At 40.3% G+C, this 18810-nt stretch overlaps 1 protein-coding gene across 5 annotated transcripts in view; it reads right to left on the reverse strand.

The window, feature by feature from the left end:
* Positions 1-18810, reverse strand: part of sox5 (SRY-box transcription factor 5) — a 385467-nt gene that overhangs the window by 27719 nt on the left and 338938 nt on the right. For all 5 annotated transcript variants that reach the window (XM_059987684.1, XM_059987685.1, XM_059987686.1 and 2 more), the window contains one exon: positions 5530-5644. In XM_059987684.1, the coding sequence (XP_059843667.1) occupies positions 5530-5644 (115 nt within the window). The remainder of the gene's footprint in view (positions 1-5529; positions 5645-18810) is intronic.

Here is an 18810-nt window from a genome sequence, read left to right on the forward strand (position 1 = left end):
CTTATTAAATACAACACTGGCAACCTTACCTCAGACATAGATACACACACCCACGTGGTGTAGACACACATCCGCACAAAATAACTGATGTTTGTGGACAGCTACAAACATGTGTAGCATTGTAAAGCAATACGCTTGATTCTGTCCTGTTATTCAGAGATTGAAATAGAGATTCTGGGAAGACAGTGTGCTTTGTCTGAATTTGGAAAACTGGCTTTTTGTGTTATTTGTGTGGCTGACTTGGACAATGGACACTTCAGACTTCTCGAAAAATCCAAACCCGGGTAGAGGATCATCCTGTATATTGGAGGAAATCTAAGGCACCATCTTTCCCAGACAATTCATCAGATACCAGTGATTACTTTGTAGTCAGCTTGTTCTATTCCCAGTTCCAGTGTTCAGGTAGTGCCTTTCAATCCTAATTCATGTGACCTGATAATTGAAGCAATGGTGTGTAACGCTTACCCATCACACAAGAAAAACATAAGGCTGGTGATTCTAATGACTTGTGATAACTCAGGTCTGCATGTTGTTCAGCACCTTCCACTCAAAGAGCAGATTGTGGACTTCAGAAAGGGTAAGACTATAGATGGATGGATAGGGGAATCAAGGGATATGGGGACAAGGCAGGGACTGGGTATTGATAGTGAATGATCAGCCATGATCTCAGAATGGCGGTGCAGACTCGAGGGGCCGAATGGTCTACTTCTGCACCTATTGTCTATTGTCTATAGAAAACAAACCAACTCTCATAGAGATCAGAAGTGGCAAGAGTAAGCTCTTGAATGTCCATATCTCCGAGGATCTAACCTGGTCCCAACATATCAATGCAGCTACTGTATAACAAAGGCAAGACAGCAGCTATTAGGAGTTTGAGGAGCTTTGGCTTGTCACCTAAAACACTTGAAAATTTCTACTGATGTACCATGGAGAGCATTCTGACAGGCTGCATCACTGCCTGGTATGTGCGGTTGTGGGGGGGGGGGGGGGTGGGGGGAGCGGGGTAGGCGCTACTGCACAGGATTAAAGTAAGCTGCAGAGGGTTGTAAACTTGGTCAGCTCCATCATTGGCACAAGCCTCTGTAGTATCCAAGACATCTTAAAGGAGTGGTGCCTCAGAAATGTGGCGTCCATCATTAAGGACTCCCACCACACAGGACATGCCCTCTTCTCATTGTTACAATCAGGAAGGAGGTACAGGAGCCTGAAGTCACACACTCAGCGACTCAGGAACAGCTTCTTCCCCATAAACACTACCACACTACCTTTTTTTAATTTCTGTTTTTGCACTACTTATTTAACTACTTAATATACATATATATACTTTCTGTAATTCAGTTTTTTCTATAAATCTATCATGTATTGCATTGTATTGCTGCTGCAAAGTTAACAAATTTTGCAACATATGCCGGTGATATTAAACCCAATTCTGATTCTGTTTAAGTAATACAACCTAATCCTAAAAAAGGTGGATTCTAAACACATGACCCCTATTTCCAGAAGGACCAAGGGCTAGAGGGACATAGGATGACCAGTACAAGCACATTCCTTCTCTAATTCGTACACTGCCCTGACTTGGAAACGTATCATTGTCCTTTAGTTATCACAGGGTCTGAATAGTAGGATATTCTACCTAAAAGAATGACCAGGAATTTGAAGGAGTGGTTCACTATCACATTCTTGGGGACAATTTGGAGTAAATGCAGGCTCCCACACCCTGGAGAGCAATAAGTGAAAAAGACTGTCTACTGGATGGCCAGTCAGACCTTGACAGTGGAAACGTTGGCAAGAAGCAAACAAATGCTTGAATTGGACAATGGCACCAACAAGCTACAAGTGAGAGAACAGCTGTACTACAGAAGTCAATTGAAGATGACAGCAGCGCACCATTAGTATATTAGATGGTTCTGGGATGATTAAAAATAGTTCTCACTAAAGTCAACTCATGATGGAGGTAAGAGCACCCATCTAATATATTCAGTTCAAATCACTGAAAGGTTTCCCATTCTTTTCCAAACTCTATATCATACAATTACATAGAATATATAATTCTGCAAACTATTTTTACCTCACATGAGCTTTTTCTCATCCTTCTCACCATTAGTCACAGCACAGAAATAAGCCATTTGACCCATCCATTGTACACTGCATACATTGTATTCCATTATACACTGGAATTTAGAAGGATGAGAGGAGATCTGATTGAAACATATAAGATTATTAAGGGATTGGACACGCTAGAGGCAGGAAACATGTTCCCAATGTTGGGGGAGTCCAGAACCAGAGGCCACAGTTTAAGAATAAGGGGTAGGCCATTTAGAACAGAGCTGAGGAAAAACTTTTTCACCCAGAGAGTTGTGGATCTATGGATTGCTCTGCCTCAGAAGGAAGTGGAGGTCATTTCTCTGGATGCTTTCAAGAGAGAGTTAGATAGAGCTCTTAAAGATAGTGGTGTCAAGGGATATGGGGAGAAAGCAGGAACGGGTTACCGATTGTGGATGATCACATTGAACGGCGGTGCTGACTCGAAGGGCCAAATGGCCTACTCCTGCACCTATTGCCTATTATCTAGTCCATGTTTTTCTCCCATTGATCTGCACCTGGACCACAACCCTCCATACCCCTCCCATCCATGTACTTAACCAAACTTCTTTTAAATTTTGAGATTGAACCTGCATGCATCATTTCCATTGGCAGCTCATTCCACACTCTCACCATTCTCTGTGAAGAAGATCCCCCTCAGACTTCCCTAAGATATTTCACCTTTCCTTCTCAACTTATGACCTCTGGTTGTAGTCCCATCCAACCTCAGTGGAAAAGGCCTGCTTACATTTACCCTAGCTACATCTTTCCTAATTTTGTATACCTCCATCAAATCTCCCCTTATCCTCCTACACTTTTGGGAATAAAGTCCTAATCTATTCAACCTTTCCCTTCAACTCAAGTCAACAGCTCGGTCAGCATAACCCTTCCCTTGATTGTGCCCAGCTCATTTATTTTTCCAGCTTCCTTAAATGTTTGATCCCCTTTAACATCCATGCAAGAGTAAGCTACACATTTTTGTATTTTTCTAATAAATAATTTTGTTACGTCCCCTATCTGATCCAGGTTCTGACACCTTCCATTTTTAGTACTTCCCATTCTCTGAAAGCATTTAATATTTGTATGGTTTCTGTTAGGTTATTCCTTGACCTATCTTTTCAAGAAAACATGCAACATCTGTTCTTTATCCATTTCCTGGTAGGAATAGCCTTTTTCTTTACCCACATTCTCATAAATAGTTCCCAAAGGAAGCTCACCTCCAGCTTCAAACTCAGTGCAAATTTGCTAAATCCTGTTTATATCCACTTCTAATGCTTGCACTTGACAAGACATGCTTGATATTCCATATTTGCTTTCTTCATATCTAAAGAACAAAAACAATTTCTACCCATCACCTGTCAACTCTTGCTCCAGCCCTTCACCCTGTCTTCTTACAGCGATATGTCCCCTCTTGAACTCATTCCCCTCCCTCTCACCCACTTTCTTATTCTGGCTTCTTCTCTCTTACTTTCCAGTCCTGATAAAGAGTCTCAGTCCAAAATGTTGACTGTTTATTTATTCCCTTTCATAACTGCTGAGTTCCTCCAGCACTTAGTGTGTATATCATCCCTCTTCCCTTCCAGTCCAGATGGAGGGCCTCGATCTGAAATGTCGAGAGTCCATTTTCCTCCACGATGCTGCCTGACCAGCTGAGTTCCACAGGTGCTTTAGACGTTGTTCCTTCTCCTATTGCTATCTGTCGTGAGTCATGGAACCTCTATTCTGGCAAAGAGTATGCTGCTAACTGGTTGCATGAAACCTCAGAGAGGCCTGGTCAATTATCATGGACAAGGGGAAATCTGCAGATGCTGGAAACACAAGCAACACACACACACACGCACGCAAAATGCTGGCCAGACAACATCAAAGGAAAAGAGCAGAGTCGGCATTTTGGGCCAAGACCCTTCAGCAGGACTGTAGACAAAAGAGGAGCAGTGGTGGGGGGGGGGGGGGGGAGGGGAGGAAGAAACACAAGAGGGGGAGGGCTGAAGTTAAGAACTAGGAAGTTGATTGGTGAAAGAGATACATGGCTGGAGAAGGAGAAATCTAATAGGAGAGGATAGAAGGCCATAGTAGAAAGGAAAGGGGAGGAACACCAGAGAGAGGTGATGTGGAGGCTAGGAGATAATGTGAGAGAAGGAAAAGGGGATGGGGAATGGTGAAGATGGGGGGGGGGGCATTATTGGAAGTTTGAGAAATCAATATTCAAGTCATCAGATTGGAGGCTACCCAGAAGGAATATAAGGTGTTGTTCCTCCAACCTCCTCATCACGACAGCAGAGGAGGCAATGGATAGACATATCGGAATGAGAATGAGAGTACAGGAGGCCACACTGGCAAAATCGGACACGGTACATGACCCCAACAGACTCACAAGTGAAGTGTCGCCTCACCTGTGAGGACTGTTTGGGGCCCTGAATGGTAGTGTGAGAGGAGATGTAGGGGCAGGTGTAGCACTTATTCTGCTTGCAAGAATATCACTAGAAAGGGATGAATAGACAAGGGAGTCGCATGGGGAGTGAGGAAAAGATGAGCCTGGTGGTGGCATCCCATTGGAGATGCCCTGTATGTCTTTTCCCAGCTCTCTACTTCATCTTCCCCCTTCCTGGTTTCACCTATTACTTCACCCCACCTTTTAAATCTACTCCTCATCTTTCTTCTCCAGTCCTGCTGAAGGGTCTCGGCCCAAAACATTGACAGTACTCTTTTCCACAGATGCTGCTGGGTCTGCTGAATTCCTCTGGAATTTGTGTGTGTATTGCCTAGTCAATTATCACTTGCTTTTGATTCAAAAGACAAAGTGTCTTGTATATTTCTTCACTTTTCCAGGGCAGTTTCATATATCTGCCTATTTGTTGTAGCTTTCTGAATTAGTACTGAGTCATGAAGCTGTATAGATGGCCTTATGTTCTTGATATTTATTGTTTATTAATTTATTGTATTTTTTCTTTCTTTCTTTTTGTATTTGCACAGATTGTTATCTTTTACACACTGGTTGTATGCCCTGTCGTTGCGGTCTTTCATCGATTCAATTATTGTTATTGAACTGATTGAGAATGCCCACAAGAAAATGAATTTCAGGGTTGTATGCGGTGACATATATGTACTTTGATAATAAATTTACTTTGAACTTTGAACTTTTTGAAGTACAGTACTTCATTATGGTTCAGATCACTTTTTTTCCTCATCATTTGCCATTCTCCCCTCGTTTTCATATATACAGATGTATAATGAAGCTTAGAGCTTCCCTTAAAACAACTATTTTGTCACTTTGTCTAACTGGAGCAACCTCACCTCTTCATAGATTACTAAAATAAGCACACTTTCCATTTTGCAAGTCTCAACAAAATGATTATAGCATAAAATCTGTATCTTCCAGGCAAAATTGAATCTGAAGTGGTAAGATCCCCAGTTAGAATAAGTTCACATACATTAAAAAGTACTAACCGTCCGATTCTCCACCCATGTTAAAATCCACCATTGCATGTCCAAATTTCCCGTCTTCTGGTCGTTTCTCGGACAAATGTTGAGCCAAATTTTCCATTGAAGTTTTCTCGTGCATCTGTAAATCAGAAGCAACCACTTAAAACCAAAAGACACCTTCTCAAGATCACAGAGAAATTATTGAGACCCAAAACTCTTCTGTTGAGACTGAATTTTCTCTCCTCTTTGGTTTGCAGTAACTCACATCTTGAAAACTAAAACAGGACAGGTGACATGAGTAGCTTTACCAAGAACAACCCTATGCCCCATCTCCTGTTGCCTTGGAAATTGCATGGCTTGCTAAGAGTTAAGAGTCAAACTTTTTTTAGGAGATAAAGATGGCAGATATTAGTGAACCAGACCCAAACGTACAACAACCCTGTAGCTTGCCTTTAATATAGTCCCAGCCTACAGAATACATATATGTCAAACCAAGAACACAGGCAAGTGGGATTAGCTCAGGTAGGCAGCTTGACCAGCATGAATGAGTTGGGCTGAAGGGCTGGATTCCATGTTGTATAGGTCAATAACTCTATAGAAATACTGTACAGTGCAAAAAAGTTTGAAATTCAAGGCAAATCCTGATTGCTCCCAGTATTCATTTGGTTTTCAATGCTTTCAATTCACAAACAAACCAGCAAAATGCCTTTTAATTTTTTTGCTGTGTCTTACTTCTTAGCAAATGTTATCAATACAATCATCACAGCAAGTCCACAGAAATAACAAACATGTGTTGAATTTCATTGCTCAAAGAGCTCTTTGATAACATTTAATCTTTACCTTGGTGCTTTAAACATCATGACTTCAAATGATTATCAAAGATTCTGGGGGGATTTTTGTCAAGACATCTCTCTCTCTTTCTTGCTCTCTATCTCTCTCAACCTCTGCCTCTCTCTCCCCTTTTCCCCTGCTCTCTCTCTCCTTCCCTCTCCCCCCTCCCCTCAATGCAGTGCTATTAGATGAAAAAACTAGGCGTTCATGCTCACTAAAGCAGGCGAAAGCCAAAAAAGCAATATGCAGAAGCTCTGTTCACAATATTAGCAGGCAGAAATACGAGTTCAGAAAAGCATTCCGTGGTGCTTCAGATTAGTTGACATTGAAGCATGAATAAAGATATTTGGGCAAATGGCTAAGCTTGGAACCACCAAAGAAGGTGGGAAATAGATGGGTTATGACCTTTACAGAGTAGTTTTCAGAGATGAAGAGTTGAAAGTACAGTTAACCTTAAAGGAGAATTGAAAACTCAGAAAACAAAAGGAGCCAAGCTAAGGAGCACTTCAAGGGAGATTAGCTTTATTTGTCATTTGTGCACTGAAACATGCAGTGAAATGTATTGCTTCTGTCGAATCAGTGAGGATTGTGCTGAGGCAGCCTACAAGCATCACCATGCCCCTGGTACCAACATACCACCAACCTTAATCATACGTCTTTGGTATGTGGGAGGAAACCAGAACATCTGGAAGAACCAGTGTCACAGTGATAACATACACGTATATTCCTTACATACAGTAGTGGGAATTGAACACTGGTTGCTCAGTGATCGCTGGCACTGTAAAGCGGTTGCATGAACCGTTATGCTATCGTGCCACCCATTCATAAGCAGTGCTGTTTTTCATCTATTGTACACAGTGTAAAACTTCAGGCACAAAGGTTTGACACCTGAATTAGTTTTCCATTAAAGTCAAAGAGGAATATTATAGGGCAGAGTTTAAATCCAGTTATGTTATCCAATAAAAATACAGCCAAAGCCCCTTCATCAGAACTTTGATCCTTGACCTCAAATGTTAACTCTTTCACTTCCACAGATGCTGCCTGACCTGCTGATTTTTTTTCTGGTATATGTATTTCAGATTTCCAGCATCTGCAAGAATACTTTTTCATTCCATGCTATCAAGTTAACATTGACAGGGATCTCATGCTTAACACACTGTGTGAATCATGGTGGAATTTATCGGGGTCTGGTGAGGTAGTTCTGCAACGTGACCAATATTATGGTGAGGAGAACACAACAGGCAAGGTTCCGTAAACCACAATGTAATAATAATGACAGAATCTGGTTAGTGATATGGCCCAGAACACCTAGGATAGCCTTCCAGCTCTTCATTGAAGTAGCTCCATGGGATTATTATACATCCACTTTAAGGAGATTATGGCCTTGGTTTAAGAGCTCTGCCATAGGACAGCAGTTCCAAGCACAGCACTCCCTTGGATCCTGCTCTGGAGGACCTGCTTAGGATTTTGTGCTTGTGTTGTTACTTCAACCCACTACTTTGAGAGAAAGTCCAAGCAATAGAGTCATAGCCTACATGGCTAACCAGATTCAAGGCAACAAAATGCCACTTTCACTTAAATCCTGTGACACTTAATCACCATTGGGTATTTACAGAAACAATCACAGATACTGGCTATGTGGCTGAAATTCAGATTCCAGCAGCGGCACTCTAATTATTTGTGAGTTCAACGGAATGAAGGGAAATTAACATTAATACCTGAGGAAAGAAAAATCCTGTTGCAGAATTGAAGCTTACACATGCTTTCAGATAACATGCTTTTAATGATCCCACCCTGCCAGATGGCAGGCAAATAAATGGAGAGACAAGAGCGATAAAAATAAATGTTTTCTTTTTTAATGGACAGTACAAAATGATCTGTGCATATTGCAAGGGGAAGTGACAAGTGCTGTCAGAACAGGGAAGATGATAAACATTTCATTAATATGCAGTTCATCGTGTTTTATTTATAAAGCCAGGTTATTTAAAAAAAACCATAGATCTTTATAAGCATTATGTAGTGATTCTCAGAGTCCTTCCAGCTACTAGTCAAATGGAATTATGTTCTATCTAACAAAAAAAACTCACTCTTCTTTTACCAACTAGGGCCAGTATGGTAAATCTATTCTGTTGCAAAAGATATTCTTTTCTAAAATAATTTGCAATAAAAGGGTTAAAAAATTGACAGCAATTTATGGCTGCATCAATTATTCAAGGATGCCTTAATAATTTAAAATAACAGATACAGGTTGTCTTAAAATATTTATATGGGTCTACTTCTTTTAAAAAAAAGAAATAAAGAAAATTTAGCCTTAAATTATCAAATGCATTCAGGCTATTAGCATTGTATTGATGTATAAATATCAAGGCAGGCAGTAACTCAGAGGGAGGGAATAATACAATATCTGATTTTATGTAGGCTGATTATATGCACAAATAGGGAACAGAGGAGCTTGTAAATTTGCAAAGTATCTTATCACAACTCTCAAGATACCTCAAAGTACTTACTGGCAATTAATTACCTCAAATGCAAACATGGCAATCAATTTGCAGTAAACAGCATCTTACAACTGGCAATGAGGTAGATCATCTGATAACCTGTATTTAGAAATACTCATTGATAAATGCTGGATAGAACACTAGGCAAGATCCCTCCTCCTTTCATCTTTTATCTTGGAAGGTTAAAGAAATTTGGCAAGCCTTCGAAGACTAAGAGATTTCTACAGGTATACTGTTGAAAGTATCCTATCAGGTTGCATCATAGTCTGGTATATCAATTCAAAAGCGCAGGAATTTAAGAAACTGCAAAGAATAGTGGATACAATCCAGTACATCATGGGTACATCCCGCTTCACCATTGGTAGTATCTACAGGAGGCATTGCCTCAAAAAAGCAACATCTGTCATCAAAGATATCCACCATCTGGGCCATGTAATCTTCTCACAGCTAGCATTGGGTAGGAGGTACAGAAGCTTGAAGTCCCACACCACCAGGTTCAACAGCTAATTTCCATCAACCAACTTGTTCTTCAACCAACCAGTGCAAGCTTAATTACTACAATTTAGCACTATAACCATTTTGATCTTTTTGTACAGAAATGGTTTTTTTTGTTCTATTGGGTTCCATCTCATAAAAAAGGTGCATAATTTATTTTTAATTTGTATTTTTCTTGTGAATGCTGCTTATCTAATGGCATGTGCCTGTGATGCAGCTACAGGTCTTTCATTGCACCTGTGCATATATGTACTTGCTCACTGATTGTTTGTCAATCTTTGTGTAAGTTCATCACTGATTCTGTTGTCTTTCTTTGTTCTACAAATACGTACTTTGATAATAAATTTACTTTGAAATTTTCACTTTGAACTTTGTGCATATGACAACAAACTTGACTTTGAACTTTGGAATTTGAAAAGGAGTTTAAAAAAATATTTTGTTGGTGGTTATTTTAAAAGCTATTGTCCGGATGACTGTTGGATAGGAAAAGACATTGCCTGTCCTGCTTTGGCCAAGTGAATTTCATGGTGAGCTGTAGGGTGTACATCCCTTATTCATATATTAAACTGGCCCCACTGCATTTACACTTACTCATACAATAGTGAGCACCCACTTACACTAATCCCATTTTATTCTATCTTATTCTCCCCACATTTCCCTCAACTGCCCTTAAATTCTACCACACATGAATTCTCCAACACCAAGAGCAATTTGCAGTGGCCACTTAACCTACCAATTTAATCTGCAGAGATCTGGGCTCGTATTTGGTTGCACACCAACAGTTGTCACCAGTACTTTAGCTTTCCCCATGTAATGGCCAGGTTAACAATAACTTCAGACCTCAGTAACAATTGAACAAAGTAGTACTCAGAATTAAAAATGTTTAAAGATTTAATTTGAAAAGAATAATTAATGTTTAAATGGAACCATGATATTGCATGAACAGTTTAGAAGTGAGCAGAGAATATTTACTTACTGACATTTTTAGATTTGAGATTTTGTTTTTTTTTAACCTGAGTTTTTTTTCCGCATTTTTTTTTAAAAGGATGACCCTCCTAAAACCTAATCTGTATATGTGAATGAACGAACTGAGTAAACATTAGGAGGGTCACCAGCTTAACAAAGAGCATTAATTAATTTTCTGAAAATAAAACAAAATCCGCATTCTTAAAAAAAATCTATTGAAATATTTATAGCAGATGAGCTTGCACCATTAGCAATCGAAGAACATGGATTTGTGCCCTTCTTTCTGGAAGAAATCTAATATTACTGGATGTTGTGTCATAGCCCACCAGAAGATTCATTCACAACTTTGTTATCTACCATTGATCATCTGTAAGCCAGTATTCCAAACACTCGTAGTCTACGCTTCCACTCAAGGTATTGATTTTGGTATGATGTGACGGGGACAATATGGTGCAAATATCTCAGCACCTTCTCTCTATCAGAGAGTTACCATGACCATAGACACTGAAACAGCTCACCAAGGATTACCTGGAGGAAGGAATCCTTGGCCTTCACAGCCATCTGTAGCAATGAATTCCACAGATTCACCACCCTCTAGATAAAGATCCTCCTCACCTTTGTCCTAAAGGGATGTCCTTGTATTCTGAGGCTGCACCTTCTGGTCCTAGACTCCCCCACCATGGGAAACACCCTCCCCCCCAGCCTCCACTCTACCTAGGCTTTTCAATATTTGGTAGGTTTCAGTGAGATCTCTCTCACTCTTCTAAACTCCAATGAGTACAGGCCCAGAGCCATCAAATCCTCATCATACATTAACCCTTTCATTTCTGGGATAAAGTCGTGAACCTCCCCTAGACCCTCTTCAATGCCAGCACATCCTTTCTTAGATAAAGGGTCCAAAATTGTCCACAATATTCTAAATGTGGTCTGACCAATGCGTTATAAAGCCTCAGCATTACATCCTTTGGGCACATTTACACAGATCACCGGAACTCTTTACCTAATATTACTGAGAGGTAATCTTTATCTTATTTTCTGAAGCAGTTAAGAAATCACCATTTACTCTAAGTAATTTATGAAGGAAACTGAATATTGATCTAGGTAGCATTGCATCTTGGGGATGTATGAAAACACGCACACAATAATATTTGGCCTCATCATTCCTTCATCCAAAGGAAAGAAATGATTTCTATTAACGCTTATCACATATGTATAATTTGCACATCAGTAATTGAGAAGTCTACTAGCCTCATTATGGGTCACTTCCTTTACCATGCACACTACCTATACACATGTATGTGTCACAAATTACGTATGTGAATTCTTCTATAATTAAGTATTTTAATTAAAATGCCAAGAGCCTTTCCCAACAATTTGCTAATTCCGGGTCAATCCCAACCCTATAATTTAACTTAGATGTGGCAGCCTTGTGTAAATGGGTTATCAAACTAACGAGAAGGCAATCAGGATGTCATAATGATAGACTTTCAATCAACAGTGTGTTCCATTGTTAGGAACCCCATGCACATCATAGCAGACCACAGAACAGATAAATGCAACTTTCATCTGTCCTGCATTAAGACTGAATTATACAGAAACCATTTTTGACAAGCTTTATAGAGGGTGCAGAGATTTACTGGGATGCTGCCTGGACTTAAGGGCATAATTTCTGAGGTTAGGTTGAGTGAGCTGGGGCTTTTCTCTCTGGAGCAAAGGAGGTGACCTGACAGAGGTGTACAAGATGATATGAGGCATAGAGGGGGATGTCAGAGATTTTTTTTTAATTATTATACACAGAGAGTGATGGGTGTGTGGTATGCCCTGCCAGGGATAGTGGAAAAGGCAAATACATTAGGGCCATATAAGAAATTCTTAGATTGGCACATGGATGCAAAAAGAAAATGGAGGGCTATGTCAGAGGGAAGGGTCAGATTGATCTTGGAGTACTTTAAAAGATCAGCACAGCATCATGGACTGAAGGGCCTGTACTGTGTTGTAATGCTCTATGGTCTACAACATGTTGTCATTAAAGAATGCCCAAAGCTATTGCACGCAAGTGAAACCTTACTAGCTTTTAATCCACCGAAAAGGAATCTATTCTTGCTACAATCAGCCCGAAAAGGAATCACTAATCCAGATATTGATGGTGTATCGCTCTACCTAATCCATGCATAATGATGGCCTCCATCCTGCACCAGAGATCAGGAAGAAAATCCACCTCAGTTCATTGTGCTAAAATGAAGGATTTGAGCCAATCATATACTTCAGTTCACTTTATAGTGTGGGCTGAGGGAGTGTTATGTTGTTGAAAGATGTATCCTTCCAATGGAGGTCCAGCTGCAGTTAAATAATGGAGGCCTGTGCAGTGAAATAATCTATGGTGCTATTTCACTGAGAATCACTGGACAGCACTTGCCTATGTCCCTGTCTTAAATGTCTCTGAGCCAATAACAATGAGAGGATGCATAACTAATATCTGGTACAGGGAGCACTTCTAAATTTTCAGGAAACAAGGAAGTTGTTCAATAGTGAAAGATGCAAGGAGGTTGGAACAACATGTTAGTGTGGGTAGAGATTTAATTAGAAAATACATATAACAAGAATACTCAGTGGGTCTCTTGCATCTGGGCAGAGTGAGAGGCCACAGAATCAGTATTGTCATCAACAATTTACATGAATACTTCAATGGAAAGACGAAATGTAATTCATCCAAGTTTGTTGATATTGCTAAGCTGTTTGGCAAAGTAAACTGTGAATAGAACATGGGGCAACCAAAGGATATAGACAGGTTATGCGGGTGGGCAACAAACAAACTGTATCCAGTATGTGGGTGAACAGTAGACTCAGGGATGAGTTGATGGGAATGTGAGAATAAAAAAATGGTATTAATGTAAGTGGGTGCCTGAAGGTTGGCATAAACTTGGTGGGTCAATTAGCTTTTTCAATGCTGTATGGCTCTGTGATTGTAAAATAAAGAAAAGACTCCCAGACAGAAGGGAGGCCTGCTGAGTAAAACAATCTTGATTGTCTCTTTGATCTGGCTAATGCTAGACAGAATCTGGCTTCATGCATCATATTCTATAAAGAGACGAGGACTATTTGTCCTGTCCTTCTGAGGGCCTTGCATCTGATGGACTACCCTATTGCCTGAAACAACTAACTCTGAGAAAATATATCAGAGCTTGGCTGGCATTCAGACTGAATCCTCCGAGGGAGTCATGTTGAGTTTGTTAGTATCATGTATAGTCAGATTTACTTTTATTGTGCATGGATGTGCACTGACTTAAATTAACCCCAAGTCACTGAGGGAATGTTTACGCGTGCTTTTAATTACAATCTGCTTGGCAGATCACAGGTCAGGTAAACAGTGGGCCAAAAATCCCAACAGTCCTGTTGGAATACACTGATTATTCATGGAGTATGTCAGGATGTTTATTTTCTTTTGGTGGGGGAGGGGGAGTATGGGAGCTGATGGAGGAGGGGAAGGGGGAATAAATCTAGTTTTGCTCAGACCTGCCTCTAATATTAGGGAATTTGGACGAAGATGACACCAAAAGTGAAGACCAAATCAAACGGTTCAGGGCAGGTAGGAGAATAGGAAGTGACGATATTTATTACGTATTGTGAGTGAATTCCATCATCTAACCAGTATCCATTATCTTTAACAAAGAAAGGCTTACAATTCTACAAAGCATTCCAAACCTCAGACATTACAAAATTCCTTACAGCCAACAAAGTAGTATTGATGTGAAGTCATGGTCATAATGTCAGAAAGACAGCGCTCAACATTTAGGAACAGATGCTTCCCCTCCACCATCAGACTTCTGAATGAACAATGAATCCATGAACACTACTTCACTATTTTTGCTCTCTTTAAGAAATACTTATTTCTCTGTATACCATGTCTATCTATCTATAAATATATAGATATGGTATACAGTGGACTTTTACCACTGTACCATTGAGAGCATACTCACCAACTGCATCACAGTGTGGTATGGCAATTGTCCCGTATCGGACTGTAAAGCACTCCAATGGGTGGTGAAAACTGCCCAGCAGATTGTCGGCACCCAATTGCCCACCATTGAGAACATCTACCATAAACACTGCTTGGGCAGGGCGAAAGCATTATCAAGGATGCATCTGACCCTAACCATGGACTTTTTACTCTCCTCCCATCCGGTAGGTGCTACAGGAGCCTCCACTCCTGCACCAGCAGGCACAGGAAGAGCTTCTTCCCCGCGGCTGTGACCCTGCTGAACCTCACATCACAGCGCTAAGCAGTATTGCACCCATATTGTACTGTCTCAGTACGTTTATATTTGTGTACTGTAACACTTTTTATTCGTAGTTATTTTGTAAATAACACTATTCTTTGCATCTCTGGTTAGATGCTAACTGCATTTCATTGGCTTTGTATCTGTACTCGGCACAATAACAATAAAGTTGAATCTAATCTAATCTAATATCTATCATTTATTCTATCTATATCTCCATCTCAATCTCTCTTTCTCTCTCCCTTTCTATATATATATATATATATATCTTTTAATTTATCTTTTTCTGACACTGATCAACAAAAAAAGACTTTCATCTCAAGGTGAAAACAGATCTCTACAAAGTGATCTAAATTAATTAGAAATATAAAACACAAAATAATTGATTTCAACACACACAAAATGCTGGAGGAACTCAGCCGGTCAGGCAGCATCTATGGAAAAGAGTACAGTCAATGTTTCAGGCCGAGACCCTTCATCAATAATTGATCGCATAACTATCCACCCCCTTTAATATAACACACCAAATCATCACTGGTACAGCCAATTGGTTTTAGAAGTTACATAATTAGTTAAATGGAAATCTGTTTTTGGAGATCTGTGTGCAGTCAAGGTGTTTCAATTGATTGTAGTAAAAATACACCTGTATCTGGAAGGTCCAACAGCTGGTGAGTCAGTGTCCTGTCAATAACTACACCATGGAGACAAAAGAACACTCCAAGCAACTCTGTGAAAAGGTTATTGAAAAGCACAAGTCAGGAGATGGACAGAAGAAAATTTCCAATTCACTGAATATCCCTGGGAATACAGTTGTCAATTATCAAGGCATGGAAAGAATATGGCACAGCTGTAAATCTGTCCAAGGCTGGCCATCCTCAAAAACTGAGAGACTGTGCAAGAAGTGGACTAGTGAGGGAGGCCACCAAGAGACCTATGAAGACTCTGGAGGAATTATAAGCTTCAGTGGCTGAGATGGGAGAGACTGTGCATACACCAACTGTTGCCCAGGTGCTTCACCAGTTATTGCTTTATGGGAGAGTGGCAAAGAGAAAGCCACTGTTGAAAAAACTCAGATGAAATCTCTGCTGAAGTTTGCCAGAAGGCATACAAGAGGCTCTGAAGTCAGCTGGAAGAAGGTTCTATGGTCTGATGAAACCAAAATTCAGCTTTTTGGCCATTAGATTAAGTGCTATGTTTGGCATAAGCCAAACGCCACACACCATCAAAAACTCACCATCCCTTCCATGAAGCATGGTAGTGGCTACACCATGCTGTGGGAATGTGTCACTGCAGCAGACTTGTGAAGGTCGAGGGCAAAATGCATGGAAATCCTGGAGGAAAACTTGATGCAGTCTGCAAGAGAACTCTGACTTAGGAGATTTGTTTTCCAGCAAGACAATAACCCCAAGCATAAAGGCAAAGCTACACAGCAATGGCTTAAAAACGGCTAATTTAATGTCCTGGAGTGGCCAAGTTAGAGTCCAGACCTCAATCCAATTGAGAATTTGTGGCTGGACTTGAAAAGCACTGTTCATTCACAGTCCCCATGCAATCTGACTGAGCTTGAGCAGTTTTGTAAAGAAGAATGGGGAAAAATTGCAGTCCAGATGTGCAAAGCTGATAGAGACCTATCCACACAGACTCAAGGCTGTAATTGCTGCCAAAAGTGCATTTACTAAATACTGACTTGAAAGGGGTGAATACATATCCCATCAATTATTTTATGTTTTATATTTGTAATTAATCTAGGTCACTTTGTAGAGATGTGTTTTCACTTTGAGACAAGAGAGTCTGTTTCTATTGATCAGGGACAAAGAAAGCCAAATTAAATCCATTGTGATTCAATGTTGTAAAACAATAAAATGTGAAAACTTCCAAGGGATGAATTCTTTTTTATAGGAAGTGTGTGTGTGTGTGTGTGTGTGTGTGTGTGTGTGTGAGAGATACACATTTACACACACACATGCACACACAGTATATTTCTTATTATAATTTATAGCATATTGCACTGCACTACTGTCTCAAAACCACAAATTTCATGGCATGCTGTCTGTCAATGATAATAAAATTGAATCTAAATCTGATTGGGAATCTAACCTTTCTTTACTTTCTAAATATTGCATCCAAAAGACAACTCGTCTAACTGTCCAATGCCCTATTACTACAGCTTGACGATATGTTGTCTAATTCCATGCCATGGTAATTGAGGGTCAACCTTATATGCATTGGTCAGTCCCAGCTGATACCTCAACAAAAGACTCCAGTGTCAAAATTGGTGAGTCATTTAGTCGGAGGTTCTTTGCTATGATGCATTCTATTATATAAAGCGGTCTTGTTGTGCCGCTCCTAGTTTTGACAAAGAAAATATTCTACCTGCTCCTTTTTTAACTTCAACCATCAAGCAGGAGGTATTGAAGTCTGAAATTTCACATCAACAGGTTCAGGATCTGCTTCTTTCATACCACCATCAAATTCTTGAAGCAACCTGCTAATCTCAAACCCTACCTGAGCAACAGAACACATGTGGACTACCACTTGCACGACCATGAACTTGTGGTTTTTTCCCTACACCAAGTGTCTTGATTTGCACAGTGTTTTTTTCTCCACTGTCCTGTATAATTTATGCATAATTTATGTGTTGTGTATTGCCGACTGAATCTGTGTACCTGTGCTGCAAGCAAATTTTTCATTCTACTTGCAACTCACTTCGGCATGTGACAATGAATTGTAAAGCATGGAGTGGTTTTGTGAAATAGGACACCTGTAGAAAGTGAGCCTTACAGAGTTGGAGAATCTAAGTGACTTTCACTTAAAATTCACTTAATCCATTCTGCTTGACTCAAGCTGACAAGATGCTATATTGATATCCAAGATGTTATTTAATATTCCATTATCAACGGTGACATTTTTCCGAATGCATGTAATTTAATAAAGCTTATTGTAAAGTTTGTGAGTTAAAGCTGTTACTTCAGCTTCAGTGCTGAAATGGGAACTAAACAATGGTAAGGATTCTGTCTCTTTAAGCAAATGAGATTGCTTTAGGCTTGACTTTTCAAGACAAAATATTATTTAAGTCTTAGTTATGATACTGTAGGACTGACATCTCATCGGAAAGTGTAGCACTCTTTCAAATAGATGGCTCTTCTGTTGCCTGCTCTGGTAGCCCTGTCACTTTTGAGCTGGAGAGGTCATGGGTTCAAGTTCCACACCAGTTCCTGAGCATTAAGCTAAACTGGTTCTGCAGGGCTATCAACAAAGTGCTGAACTGTTAAGACACTCTGTTAGAACAAGTCCTTGCATCATCACGGAGGTGAAGGTGACAGAATGTCATGTCACTAAACAAAATCCTGGGACAATCAGGCAGGAGAAGACTATTCAAATCCTTGAGGTCGTTTCACCTGTCAAGGTCATGGCTTAATCTATATCTAAAATTCATCTGTTCACATGTATGTTTACAATCATTAAGTCCCTAGCTATCAAAAATCAACCAGGCTCAGATTTTAAATTTCAATTGACTGCTGGCTCCAACAGTCTGGGAATATTCCGAGGCGGAACCCTGGTGCAGCAGTTATTGCTGCTGCCTGACAGCTTCGGTGTTTGCTCCTGACTTCTTGCCCTCTCTGTATTGAGTACGGATGCCCGCACAGTGACCACGTGATTTCCCCTGGGTACTCCAGTTTCCTCCACATCCCAAAGACGTGCTGGTAGGTAGGTTATTTTTGAACCATGTCAGATCAGTTGTGAGAATGTGACAAGAGCATACGCAGCTGACTAACTGCGCGGTGAATCAATTGGGCCTCCTACGCACGGGAGGCCCTCTCTTTCAAGCGAACATGCTCTTCATCTTGGTAGCCCCAGTTCCTCACTCACGTACTGTGAATTGCCCAGAGTATACACTGGCTGGCATGACTCAGTAGAGATGGTGAATCCTACCCCTCTGACAGCGATCCTGTTTTGCGCATGCCTAGCAATTTTCCTGCTGTAAATTGTCCCTGGTGTGTAGGGGACCAGCAAACGGATGAACGGGGAGTTGGTGGGTGTGTTAGAGAGAATAATTTGCAGGGTACAGGCAAATCAGCAGAGGGAAAATGGGACTGATGGGAGTGTTCTTCTTGGAGTTAGTATGGATGTATGGGCCATATGGCCTCCCTCTATCTCAATAAGTAATTAAAACTGGCTTTTGGAAAATAAATTTTCCTTTCATACATGGAGGAATACCAGCCACAGTTAATTATCTC

Source organism: Hypanus sabinus, chromosome 13 (assembly GCF_030144855.1).
Source record: "Hypanus sabinus isolate sHypSab1 chromosome 13, sHypSab1.hap1, whole genome shotgun sequence".
Taxonomy (NCBI): domain Eukaryota; kingdom Metazoa; phylum Chordata; class Chondrichthyes; order Myliobatiformes; family Dasyatidae; genus Hypanus; species Hypanus sabinus.